Source organism: Bos javanicus, chromosome 18 (genome assembly GCF_032452875.1).
Source record: "Bos javanicus breed banteng chromosome 18, ARS-OSU_banteng_1.0, whole genome shotgun sequence".
NCBI classification, from domain to species: Eukaryota; Metazoa; Chordata; class Mammalia; order Artiodactyla; family Bovidae; genus Bos; species Bos javanicus.
The window spans coordinates 61,307,253-61,325,195 of record NC_083885.1 but is presented as its reverse complement, the minus strand read 5'-3'; the positions used below and the strand labels follow the sequence as shown (position 1 = coordinate 61,325,195).

At 45.5% G+C, this 17,943-nt stretch overlaps 1 protein-coding gene across 1 annotated transcript; it reads right to left on the bottom strand.

Moving 5' to 3' along the window:
• Positions 1-2,836: 2,836 nt before the first annotated feature.
• Positions 2,837-17,508, bottom strand: LOC133231033 (cationic amino acid transporter 3-like). The gene is made up of 10 exons (XM_061389201.1): positions 16,620-17,508; positions 15,200-15,358; positions 13,256-13,433; positions 12,816-12,928; positions 12,424-12,646; positions 12,110-12,249; positions 11,905-12,007; positions 11,539-11,735; positions 11,174-11,340; positions 2,837-10,697 (listed from the first exon to the last, which is right to left on the bottom strand). Exons 1-10 carry the CDS (start codon positions 17,044-17,046, stop codon positions 10,551-10,553), a joined length of 1,854 nt encoding a protein of 617 aa, XP_061245185.1. The 5' UTR covers positions 17,047-17,508; the 3' UTR covers positions 2,837-10,550.
• Between the last annotated feature and the right edge of the window lie 435 nt (positions 17,509-17,943).

The window sequence follows — 17,943 nt, the reverse complement described above, 5'->3', positions numbered from 1 at the left end:
GTCCTGAACACAGAAGACAATCCTCACCCCTGGCTTGTTGGGGTGAGATTGGAGTCGGGGGGAAACACCTGCAGTGTAGCTATCAGCCCCGACTCTTCTGTGGTTACCATCCGTGGGTAGTTCTGAAATGGTCTTTATTGTGGTAAAACATGTGTAACGTAAAATTTACCATTTTAACCATTTTAAGTGTCCAGTTCAAAACTGTTAAGGACAAAAAAAGTGTTAAGGACATTCATAGTTTGTACAACCAATCTCTTGAACTTTTTTTCATCTTGCAAAACTGAAACTGTATACATTAAACAAAAATTCCCTCTTCCTCTGCTGCAGTTCCTGGCAATCACCATTCTATTCTATTAATCTAACCCCTCTAGGTACTTCACTTAAGTGGAAACCTTCGGTCTTTGTCATTTCCCATGGAAATGCCTTCTCTTAGTAATGGCCACAAGGTTCATCCATGTTGTAGCTTATTGGAAGCATAATATCTTTATTTTTGATGGCACATCTGCTTGATTTTTTATATATTTTTTTGCAATCTTTCATTGGTGCTCTCACATTTGAAGGAGCAGACTCGTCCTTCAGCCTGTGGTGTTTCCCTCGAGCTGGAGTATTCTGTTTGACAGTGGTGTTAATTCCTGGGGTTTCCTGTCTTTCTCTCCCTACACCTGCTCCACTTTCCTTGCTCCCTCTTGTGGGAGAATTCTTAAGTGTTTCTGTCTGGTCTGCGACCCTAAAAGAAATCAGTCCTGAATATTCATTGGAAAAACTGATGCTGAAGCTAAAGATGCAATACTTTGGCTGCCTAATGAGAAGAACTGACTTATTGGAAAAGACCCTGTGGCTGCATGGTGACTGCAGCCATGAAAGTAGAAGATGCTTGCTCCTTGGGAGGAAAGTTATGACCAACCTAGACAGCATATTCAAAAGCAGAGACATTACCTTGCAGACAAAAGTCCTTCTGTCCAAGCTATGGTTTTTCCAGTAGTCATGTATGGATGTGAGGGTTGGACTATAAAGAAAGCTGAGCACCGAAGAATTGATGCTTTTGAACTGTGGTGTTGGAGAAGACTCTAGAGAGTCCCTTGGACTCAAGGAGCTCCAACCAGTCCATCCTAAAGGAAATCAGTCCTGAATATTCATTGGAAGGACTGATGCTGAAGCTCAAAGTCCAATACTTTAGCACCTGATGCGAAGAGCTCACTTGTTGGAAAAGACCCTGGTGCTGGGAAGATTGAAGGCAGGAGGAGAAGGGGATGACAGATGGTTGCATGCATCACCGACTCGATTGACATGAGTCTGATTAAGCTCCGGGAGTTGGTGATGGACAGGGATGCCTGGCGTGCTGCAGTCCATGGGGTCGCAGAGTCAGACACGACTGAGCGACTGAACTGAACTGCTCTTACAACTCACCAGGCTGCCTCCTGTCTTTGGATTTCCAGAAGGTGGCGCTAGACCTCAAGTCTGAGGGCACCCTCGCCCGTGGCAGGGGCTGGTTTTCTGAGCCTGCTCCTTCCCTACCAGAGCACCCATGGGCGCTGCAGGGGGAGGGTCACACAAGGAGACCCCGGAGAGTGGGGGGGGGGGAGCGCCGGCGCGGGGGCACGGTGGGTCTTGCACCCGGGGCACTGAGGGTGCCCGGGGACCCAGGAGGGAGGTTCCGGAGTGTGGTGCTCCCAGAGGCTTGTCAGTGAACTGCCTGTGGGGAGCGGTCACTTTCTTGCCCTTCTCAGTGTTTATCAGCCTCTTTACCAAAACCCGTCCTCAAAACCCTTCCTCTCCCTCGTCATGGGGATTCCCCCTCAGGTCTCCGGTGCTGCTGTAGAGAAATAGGTGTCCCCAGGTATGTCCCGCAGAATTAGACCAGCTTTTTCTGTGGTGGGACATCAACCCCATGGGATGTTTCCTTGTGAGGGGGAGGGGAAAGCTTCTGCTATGTCAGCCTTGATCAGACTCCTTTGGTTTTTTTTTGTTTGTTTGTTTTAACTTCAGAATCCTCGCCTCCTCAGTGAAGGCTGCATGCCTAATCAGTCTCTTCAGTCTTGTCCGACTCTTTGCAACCGCATGGACCCTAGCCCACCAGACTCCTCTGTCCATGGGACTCTCCAGGCAAGAATCCTGGAGTGGGTTGCCATGTCCTCCTCCAAGGGATCTTTCCAGCCCAGGGGTCGAACCCATGACTCCTGTGTCTCCGGCATTGACAGGCAGATTCTCTACCGCTGAGCCATGGGGGAAGCCCCTAGTGAAGGTTGCTGCTGCTGCTGCTAAGTCGCTTCAATCAGGTCCGACTCGGTGCGACCCCATAGACGGCAGTTCACCAGGCTTCCCAGTCCCTGGGATTCTCCAGGCAAGAACACTGGAGTGGGTTGCCATTTCCTTCTCCAATGCGTGAAAGTGAAAAGTGGAAGTGAAGTCGTTCAGTCGTGTCCGATTCTTAGCGACCCCATGGACTGCAGCCTACCAGGCTCCTCCATCCATGGGATTTTCCAGGCAAGAGTACTGAAGTGGGGTGCCATTGCCTTCTCCAAGTGAAGGTTGACCTGCAAATCCCCTCCCTTGCATGGAATCTCTAGGTCAGTATCTGGGTTTCCACCACCACCATCACCATGACCACCACCACCACTGGCAGCATCACCGTCAGAGGAGTCTGGGCAGGTTCTGGCTCTGCAGGTTCTGCAGCCCGTAGCGAGGTCTGTCGGCCTGTGACCCAGACACATAACAGAAAAGACTCCTCCAGGGCTCCTTGGGCAGATGGAGCTGTGTCTCCCATACCCACAGAGGTGCTTTTCCTCCTGAGTGGATGTCTAACTCACTGTTTATTTATTCAAATAGACTTGGTTTATATTACTTTTAGGTAGACTGCCTAGTGATTTTGGTATTTTTACAGATGCTGTGTAATATTACGTGTAGATCTGAAAAAATAATATAAATGAATGTATGTAGCAAACAGAAACAGCCTCACCAATTCAGAAAACTGACAAGTGGCGATCTGTGAAGAGAGGGAAGGGGGAAGGGACAAATTGAGGGTATGGGATTAAAAGACACAAGGCAGGAGGAGAAGGGGATGACAGAGGAGATGGTTGGATGGCATCACCAACTCGGTGGACATGAGTTTGAGTAAGCTCCGAGTGTTGGTGATGGACAGGGAGGCCAAGCATGCTGGAGTCAGTGGGGTCGAAAAGAGTCAGACACGACTGAGTGACTGAACTGAATACACAATCAGTAAGGATATGTTTGGAGCACAAAGAAATATAGCCATTATCTTGTATAACTTCTACTGGAGTATCATCTATAAAAATACCAAATCACTGTGCTGTATATTTGAAACTAATGTTATATGGTAAACCAATGACACTTTGATTTTTTTAAGTTAATAGCATTTTTTTATTTAAAAATATTTCATTTTAATTGGAGATACTTCAATTTTTTTAAAAAAAAGTACTGGTATAACAAAGAGTTCACAATTGTTTACTTCTTGTTTCTCAATACAAACTAAAGTTTCTAAGGGTTAAGAATTCTGATTAATATGTGTAATTAAAATGACTGAGATTACTAAGGCAAACATCTCTGCATGCAAGCAAATATTTCAAAGTTATCAGGAAACCCACTGAGACTTGTAGATCTGAGTCCCCTCTTTGTCTTATGCTCTCTACCTGACCTGGCTAACATGAATCTACCGACCATTTGTTTTTCCATCTTCATGTGAATTGCCTTCCTTCCCTTTCAAGTCCCAGACCACTACCCCCAACAGTCCCTTTAGTCTTTAACTGAAGACGGTATGGAAGGGAAAGGATTTGATTATCCTGGCAAGTTGCTCAGTTTTCTTTGGTCTCTCCCCTTTATTGTTGTTCAGTCGCTCAGTCCAGAGACTGCAGCATGTCGGGCTTCCCTGTCCATCACCAACTCCCAGAGTTTGCTCAAAGTCATGTCCATGCAATTTGGTGATGACATCCAACCATCCCATCCTCTGTCATCCCCTTTTCCTCCTGCCCTTGATCTTTCCCAGCATCAAGGTCATTTCCAATGAGTCGGATCTTCCCATCAGGTGGCCAAAGTATTGGAGTTTCAGCTTCAATATCAGTCCTTCCAATGAATATTTAGGACTGATTTCCTTTAGGATGGACTGGCTGGATCTCCTTGCAGTCCAAGGGACTCTCAAGCATCGTCTCCAACACCACAGTTCAAAAGCATCAATGCTTCAGCACTCAGCTTTCTTTATAGTCCAACTCTCACATCCAACATGACTACTGGAAAAAGCATAGCTTTGACTATATGGACCTTTGTCGGCAAAGTGATATCTCTTTTTTAATTCACTGTGAAGCCTTGTCATAGCTTTTCTTCCAAGGAGCAAGTGTCTTAATTTCATGGCTGCAGTCACTGTCTGCAGTGATTTTGGAGCCCAAGAAAATAAAATCTGCCATTTTTTCCATTGTTTCCCCATCTATTTGCCATGAAGTGATGGGACTGGATGCTGTGATCTTCGTTTTTTGAATGTTGAGTTGTAAGCCAGCTTTTTCACTCTCCTCTTTCACCTTCATCACATTATTGAGCTATCACTTGATTTTTGTCCCATTAAGCTATCTCATGTTAATTTAATCCTTAGACTGGCCAGAATAACCTGGAAGGGTTGATTCAATTTCTCATCAAGGCTCCTTTATGGGCGGTGTTCTGTGTTGCCTCTTATAGCACATTAATAGCACAGGATATCTGGTTGGCCCACAGCAGTAAGCGAAGAACAGAATCAGGTGATGTCAACCCCTTCCGACAAAGTTTCACCGGACAGTTTCAATCTCCATTAATTTCTTCCTAATCCTGTACTGTCATGAGAACTAGCAAGGCAGTGATATTTCTAACTCTGTTCATCCACCTCCATCTGTATTTTAATTCATCTAATATCTTGCTGCTCAGTTTCTTGACCTGTATCCCTCCTTCACTATTGCAGATGCTCATTCCCACAAACAACCCTCTAGTTCATTATTATCAATATCTTGAATGTGCATAATCTCGGTGTCAGACACTCTGTTCTAACCTGTCTATCCTTTTTCATTTCCTGTCTTTTAGTTTCACAAAATTGTAATCATTTATCAATAAATCATTACTTACTACTTCTTTCCCTCACCTCTGACAATGCAGGTGTTTTTTTGTTTTTCCAATTAAGAACTTTCCATCATCAACTCTACTGTGTAACTCCAGGAGTCTGTGACAGAAAAGTAAAGAGAAATAGTCATTTACAAAAGATTAGACTATGTCTCCATAAAGCTGGGGAAAAGAGAAAAGTGATCATTTTACCATGATGACATGATCCACTTTGTCTGTTATCTTCTCCTTTTCTTAGAGTCTACTTTGTCTGATAGTAATATAGCCTCCTTAGCTTTCTTGTGTCACTGTTTGCAAGTGGATCTGCTCCCTTCCTTTTACTTCCAGCTTACCTCTGTCCTATATTTCAAGGGCAGCACTGGACACAGTATACAGTTACCTGCCTTTCCTCCCCAGACAGCCATCTCTGCATTTTTGCTAAAAAGAAGCACGAGGAGGAGCTTTGTATGTGCAGGTTAATATTTTATTTCTTTCTCCAGTAGCTGCTTCCATTGTTATACATTCTTTGTGAAATATCATCTTGCTGCACACTTACAAATCATGCCCTTTTTGTATGTGTATTGGGGTCTGAAAAGAATATTTAAAAATTATACATCATTACAGTCACTTATCCACTGGCAATAAATATAGGCCCCTAAATGCATTTCGTGGTGCAGGAGCAGTGAGCAGCAGAGGTGTGGCACAGGAGAGGCGAACAATCAGAGGAGATACCCCGCTTCTAAGGACAGGAGTGGCGGCCGTGAGCAGATACCCCACCTCCAAGGTAAGGAGCAGCAGCTGCATTTTGCTGGAGCAACTGTGAAGAGATACCCCATGTCCAAGCAGATGACACCACCCTTATGGCAGAAAGTGAACAAGAACTAAAAAGCCTCTTGATGCAAGTGAAAGAGGAGAGTGAAAAAGTTGGCTTAAAGCTCAACATTCAGAAAACTAAGATCGTGGCATCTGGTCCCATCACTTTATGGCAAGTAGATGGGAAAACAGTGAAAACAGTGACTGACTTTATTATTTTGGGCTCCAAATCACTGCAGATGGTGACTTCAGCCATGAATTAAAAGACACTTACTCAGTGGAAGGAGAGTTATGACCCAACTAGACAGCATATTAAAAAGCAGAGACATTATTTTGCCAACAAAGGTCCATCTAGTCAAGGCTATGGTTTTTCCAGTAGTCATGTATGGATGTGAGAGTTGGACTATAAAGAAAGCTGAGTGCTGAAGCATTGATGCTTTTGAACTGTGGCATTGGAGAAGACTCTAGAGAGTCCCTTGGACTATAAGGAGATCCAACCAGTCCATCCTAAAAGGGAACAGGCCTAGCTGTTCATTGGAAGAATTTATGTTGAAGCTGAAACTCCAATACTTTGGCCACTTGATGTGAAGAGCTGACCTATTTGAAAACACCATGATGCTGGGAAAGATTGAGGGCAGGAGGAGAAGGGGACAAGAGAGGATAAGATGGTTGCATGGCATCACTGACTCAATGAACATGAGTTTGGGTAAACTCCAGGTGTTGGTGATGGACAGGGAGGCCTGGTGTGCTGCAGTTATGGGGTTGCAAAGAGTAGGACATGACTGAGCAACTAAACTGAAGGCAAGAAAAACCCAAGTAAGATGGTAGGTGTTGAGAGAGGGCATCAGAGGGCAGACAGACTGAAACCACAATCACATAAAACTAGCCAATCTGATCACATGGACCACAGCCTTGTCTAACTCAGTGAAACTAGGCCATACCCTGTGGGGCCACCCAAGACGGACGAGTCATGGTTGAGAGGTCTGACAGAATGTGGTCCACTGGTGAAGGGAATGGCAAACCACTTCAGTATTCTTGCCTTGAGAACCCCATGAACAGTATGAAAAGGCCAAAAGATAGGACACTGAAAGATGAACTCCCCAGGTCGGGAGGTGCCCAATGTGCTACTGGAGATCAGAGGAGAAAAAAATTCAGAAAGAATGGAGGGATGGAGCCAAAGCAAAAACAACACCAAGTTGTGGATGGGACTGGTGATAGAAGCAAGGTCCGATGCTATAAAGAGCAATATTACATAGGAACCTGTAATGTTAGGTCCATGAATCAAGGCAAATTGGAAGTGGTCAAACAGGAGATGGAAAGAGTGAACGTTGACATTCTAGGAATCAGCAAGCTAAAATGGACTGGAATGGGTGAATTTAACTCAGATGACCATTATATCTCCTACTGTGGGCAGGAATTCCTTAGAAGAAATGGAGTAGCTATCACGGTCAACAAGAGAGTCTGAAATGCAGTACTTGGATGCAATCTCTAAAACAATAAAATGATCTCTGTTTGTTTCCAATGCAAACCATTCAATATCATGGTAATCCAGATCTATGCCCTGACCAGTAATGCTGAAGAAGCTGAAGTTGAACGGATCTATGAAGACCTACAAGACCTTTTAGAACTAACACACCCAAAAGATGTCCTTTTCATTATAGAGGACTGGAATGCAAAAGTAGGAAGTCAAGAAATACTTGGAGTAACAGGCAAATTTGGCCTTGGAGTACAGAATGAGGCAGGGCAAAGGTTAATCGAGTTTTGCCAAAAGAATGCACTGGTCATAGCAAACACCCTCTTCCAACAACACAAGAGAAGACTCTGCACATGGACATCACCAGATGGCCAACACCGAAAGCAGATTGATTATATTCTTTGCAGCCAAAGATGGAGAAGCTCTATACAGTCAGCAAAAACATGACCAAGAGCTGACTGTGGCTCAGATCATGAACTCCTTATTGCCAAATTCAGACTGAAGTTGAAGAAAGTGGGGAAAACCACTAAACCATTCAGGTATAACCTAAATTAAATCCCTATGATTAGACAGTGGAAGTGAGAAATAGATTTAAGGGACTAGATCTGATAGGCAGAGTTCCTGATGAACTATGGACAGAGGTTTGTGACACTGTACAGGAGACAGGGATCGAGACCATCCCCATGGAAAAGAAATGCCAAAAAGCAAAATGGCTGCCTGAAGAGGCCTTACAAATAGCTGTAAAAAGTAGAGAAGTGAGGAGCAAAGGAGAAAAGGAAAGATATACTCATTTGAATGCAGAGTTCCAAAGAATACCAAGGAGGGGTAAGAAAGCCTTCCCCAGTGATCAGTGCAAAGAAATAGAGGGAAACAATACAATGGTAAAGACTAGAGATCTCTTCAAGAAAATTAGAGACACCAAGGGAGCATTTCATGCAAAGATGGGTTCAATAAAGGACAGAAATGGTATGGACCTAACAGAAGCAGAAGATGTTAAGAAGAGGTGGTAAGAATACACAGAAAGACTGTACAAAAAAGATCTTCATGACCCAGATAATCACGATGGTGTGATCACTTACCTAGAGCCAGATGTCCTGGAATATGAAGTCAAGTGGGCCTTAGGAAGCATCACTATGAACAAAGCTAGCAGAAGTGATGGAATTCCAGTGGAGCTATTTCAAATCCTGAAAGATGATGCTGTGAAAGTGCTGCACAATATGCCAGCAAATTTGGAAAACTCAGTAATGGCCACAGGACTGGAAAAGGTCAGTTTTCATTCCAATCCCAAAGAAAGGCAATGCCAAAGAATGTTCAAACTACTGCACAATTGCACTCATCTCACACAATAGTGAAGTAATGCTCAAAATTCTGCAAGCCAGGCTTCAGCAAAACATGAACCGCGAACTTCCAGATGTTCAAGCTGGTTTAAGAAAAGGTAGAGGAACTGGAGATCAAATTGCCAACATCTGGTGGATCACTGAAAAAGCAAGAGAGTTCCAGAAAAACATCTATTTCTGCTTTATTGACTATGCAAAAGCCTTGACGGTGTGGATCACAATAAACTGTGGAAAATTCTGAAAGAGATGGGAATAGCAGGCCACCTGATCTGCCTCTTGAGAAACCTGTATGCAGGTCAGGAAGCAATAGTTAGAACTGGACATGGAACAACAGACTGGTTCCAAATAGGGAAACGAGTATGTCAAGGCTGTATATTGTCACCCTGGTTATTTAACTTCTATGCAGAGTACATCATGAGAAACGCTGGGCTGGAAGAAGCACAAGCTGGAATTAAGATTGCTGGGAGAAATATCAATAACCTCAGATATGCAGATCACACCACCGTTAGGCAGAAATTGAAGAAGAACTAAAAAGCCTCTTGATGAAAGTGAAAGAGGAGAGTGAAAAAGTTGGCTTAAAGCTCAACATTCAGAAAACGAAGATCATGGCATCTGGTCCCGTCACTTCATGGCAAATAGATGGACAAACAATGGAAACAGTGACTGACTTTATTTTTTGGGCTCCAGAATCACTGCAGATGGTGATTGCAGCCATGAAATTAAAAGATGCTTACTCCTTGGAATGAAATTATGACCAACCTAGACAGAATATTAAAAAGCAGAGACATTATTTTGCCAACAAAGGTCCATCTAGTCAAGGCTATGGTTTTTCCAGTAGTCATGTATGGATGAGAGAATTGGACTATAAAGAAAGCTAACGCAGAAGAATTGATGCTTTTGAACTGTGGTGTTGGAGAATATTCTCAAGAGTCCCTTGGATTGCAAGGAGATCCAACCAATCCATCCTAAAGGAGATCAGTCCTGGGTCTTCATTGGAAGGAGTAATGTTGAAGCTGACACTGCAATACTTTGGCCACCTTATTCGAAGAGCTGACTTATTTGAAAAGACCCTGATGCTAGGAAAGATTGAGGGCAGGAGGAGAAGGGGACGACAGAAGATGATATGGTTGCATGGCATCACCGACTCAATGGACATGAGTTTGGGTAGACTCTAGGAGTTGGTGATGGACAGGGAGGCCTGGTGTGCTGCAGGTCATAAGTCGGAAGAGTCGGACATGACTGAGCGACTGAACTGAACTGAACTGAAATGCATTGCACCTTCAAGTCCATAGAGCCTTAAAATGCCCCTTTAACCAGAAGATTCCTCTAGCATATGAAGAGATTCCACATGGCATTTATGTCCTGTGGTTAAGATGATTCAGCAGCAGGGATGCTTGAGTGAAGAGTTTGGGAGGTGGAGGCTGTTGCTTCTAGTTCTCCTCCAGGCTATGTCGGATCCCATAGCCAAAGTATATGGCAAATCCTAGTAGGGAAATGAGATGATGAGAAGGGAAAGTAGGTACTCTCCTTACTGATACACAGTCGTGTACAGGCTCGTGTGCATGCTCAGTCCCTCAGTCGTGACTGACTCTTTTGTGACCCCATGGACCATAGCCCTCCAGGCTCCTCTGTCCATGAGATTCTCCAATGAAGCGTACTGGAGTGGGTTGCTATTTCCTCCTCCAGGGGATCCTCCTGACCCAGGGATTGAGCCCATGTCTCTTACATTTCCTGCATTGGCAGGTGGATTTTTTACCACTGAGACACCAGGGAACCCCACACTTGCTCACTAGGTCTCCTATGAGGGTATCTGACACAGAATAGGGGAGTGATGTTAGGAAGAGGATGGGGATCAGTCAACTGAGAGATCTCTTAATCCCAGAAAACCACTTAGCAATGGCATTCCAGACACTGAATTGGATCCAGGCCCCAGAAGTCATCTGCATCATCAGATAAACATTCAGAAATATGCTCACCAGTGGGAGGACAGGCAGAGCAGGGACCTGTGGGCAGAGTCAGTTCATCCCTGAACACAGCCCAGATGTTGGAAAAGGAGCCTGCAACCCACATGTGGGCAGGAAGACTCCAGTCCTATTGAAGCTGTGTGTTCAGTGCCTACTGAAACTGGGTATGTGAAGCACTGAGTGTGGATCAGGGAAGGGTCCATTGATTTGAGCAATTTCCTATCTTCCCACGTTCAGTAAAGGGTGTTTAGACCTCAAAACAGATAGACTTCATTCACTCAAGGTGGATAGTTGGGCACAAAAGGTCACCTACTTTTAAAAAATTAATTAACTAATTAATTTGGCTGTGTCAGAACTGAGTTGTGGCCCAAAGGCTTCTCTAGTTGTGGGTCATGGGCTTATTTGCCCTGCAGCATATTGGGTATTTTGTTCCCCCACAAGGAATCCAACCTACATCCCCTACATGGCTAGGTATATTTTTAACCACTGGACCACCAGGGAAGTCCCTCACCTACCCTGAATGGAAGAGGAGAGGGGCTCTGGCGCTGCCTCCAGATGATGATCGTGACCCCAATGATGAGCAGCAGCAGCAGCACAGCCACTGTTTTGAGCACGGGGTCTCCAGAGAACAACTGGCTGGGCCACTGGGCCAGGATCAGGCTCAGGATGATCAGCAGGAGAACTGCAAGGGTCAAGGTGGAGGAGAACAGGCTGGACCCAGAAGACAAAGATATCAGGACCTTGGGCCACACCCCTCCCCAGGCTGCCCACATCAGGAAGGGGCATAATTTTTCTACTACTTTGTAACTGAAAAAGACACATATTTCCAGCCTGTCCTGTCAATTTCAGAATACCACCAAAGAGAAGTCCCATTGCTCACCAAGCAGGAAGGCACATCCATAGACAATCTGGCCAGATTTCCGGGTGGGGATGGTGCTGGTAGGGAACCACAGACTCTTCAGAATGTTTGAGTTTCCTGCTTCAGATACAAGCTCTGAAATGTTTTCTTCAACTTTAAGTTTCATCTCAATTTCCTCCTCTGTTTTCTCCTTGCTGAACTTCTGATCCGGCTGGTACCTGAGTGAGAGGATATTAAGGCAATATTAACAACAGGCCATATACTCATCCATCATCAGAGAGTTTAATCCAACTCTTTCCCGACTTCAGCAGAGCAGGACATAAAGCTAGAAGAATCTTAGGTCCCCTTGAGTCCACGACCCCCAGCCAAGGTGTAGCGGAATCTCACCTGAGGGCAAGCACAGAGAGAGCCACCAGGGAGTAAGCAAGCAGGGTCCCGATTGATAGGAGGTCCACCAGATCGCTGAACTTGAAGAGTAACGCCATGACCGCTAGGATGAGGGCACAGACAAGGTGGGGAAGGGAGTGAGAAACAGCCGGAAATATCAAAGGTAAGGAAATGATCAAACAAGGGACGGGTTTTGTTTATTCACCTGCAAGGTTTCCAGAAGACATGATGGCCATGACAGGGGTGCCTGTGTGGGCATGGATCTGGGCAAGTCCCCGAAAAAGGAGTCCGTCCTCTGCCATCACGTATATCACCTGAGGCATGGGGAACATATCACCTAGGAGACTGGAAAGGAAAATGGAAATGTAGATAAGGACATGGAGAGACAGGAAGGGAGGACCGGGGCTTCCATGATGTAGTCTACATGGTGCCAGGTGTCCTTCCTTCTCGTCTCTAAATCCGAAGGGCTGGGATACCAGAGCATCTGACAGTCAGTGGGGGGAAAGCCATGATACTGACCTGGATGTAAGAGCACAGAGGGTGCCAACAGCCACAACATATCTGGCAGGGCCCCACCCAACAAGGAGGAAAGCCTCTGGCAAGGGGTTCTCAGGATGAATCTGGTAGTAGGGCACCATGAGGGTGAGTGCTGCTGAGACACCAAAGCACACCAAAAAGCAGATGAAGATCGTGATCATGGTGCTCACGGGGATGGACCGCTGAGGATTTAGGGCTTCTTCCCCTGCAGGATGCGTAGATGTACTAGGTTAGGAAAACACAGGGAGCAAAAGCACAATATCCCCTTTCCTCTTGCACCATCAAAAGCAGCTTATCCTTCTTCCGACCCCTGTGCCCAAGGGCAGCCTAATCTGTGGCCAAACCTCTGATGAGAAGCACAGTGACTATATTACCTTTAGTGACAATGGCATCAAAACCAATAAACATGTAGAAACACATAGCTGCTCCCTGGAGAATCCCATCAAAACCAAAAGGTGCAAACCCTCCGGAACCCAGAGGGCCCAACCTATGGTGAGAGAAGGAATGAGGAAGAACATGGGTGAGGTGAGTTCAGCCATCTCTACTGGACTCTTCCCTTCATACCCCAAGTGCTGGACTCCAGGACCCCCATCACTGAGATCCATCAGCCCAGGTCTCTTTGGTGGTGGTTTACTCATTTAGTCATGACAGACTCTTTCGACCCCATGGGCTGTAGCCTGCCAGGCTCCTCTGTCCATGGGATTATCCAGGTAAGAATGCTGGAGTGGGTTGCCACACTCTAGTCCCCACCAGATTTCCAGGCTTGCACCCACTTTCACACAAGTGTCGCTATGGACAAGAGAACCCTCCTAACCTAGAGGTGCCAATGGATTCAGATGTGTTCAATGTGTAGTCCTGTTCCGTGAGCTTCCAGTTGTGCAGGTCTCCCTTAACAAAACCAGAGATGATGACGAAGCTGAGAACCAAAACGTTGATGCCTGTGAACACTCTGTACAGCAGGGTTGACTCAGGAGCTCCCAGAACCAGTAGTCCTGTGGGAAAGATGGAATATGAGACATCCAGAATAACCAAATCCCTAGAGACAGAAAGCAGACCAGTGGCTACAGTGTCAGGAGGGCTGATGGTGGTGGATAGATAGACAGTGACTGCTCAGTGGGTGCAGGGTTTCCTTTGGTTGTGATGCAACTGTTCAGAACTAGATAGGGGTGATGGTTATACAACACCCAACACTGTGAAGGTACGAAGTCCCACTAAATACACTTTAAGGTAGCTTGTTTCTTACTGCGGCAGTCATCTCACAGTAGACATGTCTATCAAATCATCATGTGGTACACTTTAAACTTATACAATGTTGGATGTCAGTTAACTAATTTGGGAGAAATAATTAAATGGTTAATTTTATGCTATGTAAATTTTCTTTCAATTAAAAAAAAAGTGTGGTCTCAGTACAGAGGAAGAAACTTGTCAGTCTAAGTAAATACTTCTCAGCTGGGAGTGGTTTTGTTCCCCAAGGGACTGTTGGCAACATCTGGAGACATTCTCTTTTTTTTGTTTTGGGTTCATTTTTTGGCCATGCCATGGTTTGTAGGATCTCCATTTCCTTGCCACGGATGAACCCGGGCCTTGACAGTGAAAACCCAGAATCCTAACCACTAAACCACCAGATACACAAATGACACCACCCTTACAACAGAGGGTGAAGAGGAACTGAAGAGCCTCTTGATGAAAGTCAAAGAGGAGAGTGAAAAGGCTGGCTTAAAACTCAACATTCAAAAAACTAAGATCATGGCATCTGGTCCCATCACTTCATGGGAAATAGATGGGGAAACAGTGGAAACAGTGTCAGACTTTATTCTTTTGGGCTCCAAAATCACTGCAGATGGTGACTGCAGCCATGAAATTAAAAGATGCTTACTCCTTGGAAGGAAAGTTATGACCAACCTAGATAGCATATTCAAAAGCAGAGACATTACTTTGCCAACAAAGGCCCATCTAGTCTAAGCTATGGTTTTTCCAGTAGTCATGTATGGATGTGAGAGTTGGACTATAAAGAAAGCTGAGCACTCAAGAATTGCTGCTTTTGACCTGCTGTGTTGGAGAAGACTCTAGAGAGTCCCTTGGACTGCAAGGAGATCCAATCAGTCCATCCTAAAGGAAATTAGTCCTAAATATTCACTGGAAGGACTGATGCTGAAGCTGAAACTCCAATATTTTGGTCACATGATGCAAAGAACTGACTCACTGGAAAAGACCCTGATGCTTGGAAAGATTGAAAGCAGGAGGAGAAGGGGATGACAGAGGATGAGATGGTTGGATGGCATGACTGACTCAATGGACATGAGTTTGAGCACGCTCCGGGAGTTGGTGATGGACAGGGAAGCCTGGCGTTCTGCACTCCATGGTGTTGCAAAGAGTTGGACATGACTGAGAAACTGATCTGAGGTGAAGCCACCAAGAAACTCCCTGGAGACATTCTGATTGTCACAGTTTGGGGTCAGTAGATATGTCACCCATATCTACTGAACATAGTTCATAGATGCTACACATGCAACAATGATTAAATTAAGAAAACCCTGCAGTCACAGGTTAGCCCCCACACCCAGGCTGTTCCAGCCTAGAAGATCAGTAATGCCAAGGGTGGGCAATAACGGTCTATGTCTTGCCTTCCTGTCTCTCATACCACAGACCATTCTTCCCAGCTCTAATCCCCTACCATGCTGCTACCCCAAGCCTTCGACACCCCTTTTCCCCCTCCACACCCACCCTTCCCGTCCTATCATGAAAATCCCCAGCTTACCAGTGAGAAGCAGCAACACGGCCAGTGCAACAAAATCTGGGTACGTGGCCAGGAAGTAGGGCATATATGGAGAGAAAATTCCCTCTAACGCCTGAGAGATGTGGTTCCCAATCAGGCTGTCGAAGGTGTGGCTCCAGGCCCTGGCCACACTTGCAACGGCTGCAGCAGCAGCAGAAGGAACATTTGTTAACAAACCTAAATTGAAGCCCTCATGTGCCATAGGATATATTTTGGGGGAAAATTACAAAATACTGATGCTGAGCAGGGCTCTGTGGGACTCTGGGCACAGAGGCCTTTTTGTCCCCCATTTCTTGTAGGCAAAACTCCAGCCTCCATGACCTTCCCTGAGTTCCAAAGGACAGATTCAAAGAGTTGCTAATCAAGGCAGGGAGGCCAAGAAACCATCTGAGGCAAGATTAAAGGGAACATGGAAGCTCATCAATATTAGGTGGTTTGTTGGTTGCTTTCCTGATGGTCCAGTGGTTAAGAATCTGCCTTGCAATGAAGGGACTCATGTTCGATTCCTGGTCAGGGAACTAAGATCCCATGTGGCACAGAGCAACTAAACGCAAGCATCACAACTAGAGTCCATGCCCCACAGTGAAAGATCCTGTGTGCTGTAGCTAAGACCTGACACAGTCAAATAAATAAATATTCAAGAAAAGAAAGAAAGAAGGAAAAGCTTCAAAAAAAAAAATTAGGAGACCTGACCACCTGAGACTCTGCACATACCGTGAGCTTGTCAGGATAGCTCTGACCAGGAGCCCTGACTATATAGTCTCTCCCTATTCCACGGGAAGTGGGGACACTGTTATTAAGGCACTATCCTACTGTGTTCCCCCTTTGCTTGGCAAAGAAATAAAGCCATTCTCTCCTTCTCCTTCATGACTCTCTCTGTATTTCTGTTTGGTGTTGGTGCACAGAGAGCCAAGATTTTGCATCAATACCTACTCTCAAAGAGTTCTTCATGAGGTGGGGGGAGTAGGTACAAATGATCACCAAATAGGTCAACTATTAACACATTAGCAGGTGATCAATGTTACGTAAGAAAACAGTGAAGTGGGAACAGGAAAGATGCGAGACGAGGGTTGAAATCTTAAATCAAGTGGTAAAGGGAAATCCCATGAATGCAACAACTGAGCAGAGATGTCAATATAGTGAGGAGAGGAGCCTGTGGGACACCCCTCCCTCTCACCCACTCCCAACAGTTCCCTTTCCTCTGGGTTCTTGGTCCATCATTTAAGGAAGCAGGAGAAAGCTGAGTAGAATGAAGTTGTGGAGTTTTCCTGACACTATTACCCTCCTCCTCCTCCAATAAAGTGAAAGCCCTTTCACAAAGTGCTCGCGAATGCCTGAAGACCCAATCCTGACTCCCAATTTCTGATCTCAAGCCCCACACCTTTTCCACCCATCATCTCACCAATCACATAAGCTAGTATGAGGTTCCAACCAGTGACAAAAGCCCACAGTTCTCCCACACTGATGTAGCTGTAGAGATGCGCAGAACCGGTCCATGAGACCCATGTACCAAACTCGCCATAGCAGAGCCCGGACAACACAGAAGACAGGGCGGCCATCAAGAAGGAGATGACAATCGCTGGTCCAGCAATGAACATGGCCACTTCTCCCACCAGGATGTACACGCCGGCCCCCAGGGTGCTGGCCACACCCAAGACCACCAGGTCAAGGGTGTTCAGGTGACGGGCCTTGGGACTCTCAGACCCCTCAGTGGGCTTCAACTGTCGCCTTCGAATCAGCTTCTGACCAAAGTGGTGAACATCCTGACATCGCATCCTAGACAGAGTTGAGGAAGTAAGATCTGCTGAGAAAACAAGACACAAAGCCATCAAGAATGTTATCCACCCTTGGTCCTGGGAGTTTCACAGATGAACAGCATGATGGGGACCAGGTGGTCAAAGGACAATTGGCCAAGTTCTCCATCTGTGCGCTTTGGTTTCTTAAACATAAAGAAGGCTCTTAATATGATTCGAAGTTACTAGAAAGTTTGCTTAAAGAGAAGTGAAGGTGAGCAGATTATGTCTCCCCCAAATGTCCCACTTTGGCACGCAGGTTGCTTTGAGCTACAGTCAATTAAGACCCAACAGACTCAGGAGTAGTTCTTTGTCTCTCCTTTAACTGCTTAAATAATGTAGATTAGGAGACTTATGCCAGGAAGAGAGTCATTTACCAGGGATAGCTTTTTATCTCAGAAAGACTTACCTGTTTGGAGCAGCAAATGTTTGCTTCCCAAGCACTAGCTCTTCCCATCCTCCTATGGGTTGTCTTCCTCCCTTTTGACGCCTCAGATCCTTAACCCCTTCTCCTTAGCTTGGTGGGGGGAAGGGCATATAAGCCTCAAATGCCTGTCTTTGAGCCTCTGAGTTTTCATGGAGCTCCAATACATAACAAATTAAACTTGTTAATCTAACTTATGACAATTTAATTATTAGACCAGTCAAAGCACCTGATAAAGGAAAGTTTTCTGCTCTTACAGAAGCAAAGGCTTCCAGCAAAGTGCCAGGCACACAGTAGCTGCTTAGTTGGTATGAGTTGAGTGGATAAGAATGCTGACTTTTGAATAGAAATCTGTCGGTTGGTTCAAATTTCACTCTGCTACATATTAGCTTATCTGATTCTGCACAAGCTACATACCACTGTTTGTCTTCCTGTACTCAATCTCTGGGTCAGGAAGTTCCCCAGGAGAAGGGAATGAAAACCCACTCCAGTAGAGTTGCCTGGAGAAT

Bases quoted from the DNA above. Each gene is read 5' to 3' on its own strand.
- LOC133231033 (XM_061389201.1), bottom strand. From the start codon at position 17,046: ATGGCTTTGTGTCTTGTTTTCTCAGCAGATCTTACTTCCTCAACTCTG. The intron at 13,434-15,199 runs GTAAGCTGGGGA...TCTTTCCCACAG, and splicing joins CGTGTTGCTGCTTCTCACTG to GACTACTGGTTCTGGGAGCT. The intron at 12,929-13,255 runs GTTAGGAGGGTT...CTCTCACCATAG, and splicing joins GAATCCATTGGCACCTCTAG to GTTGGGCCCTCTGGGTTCCG.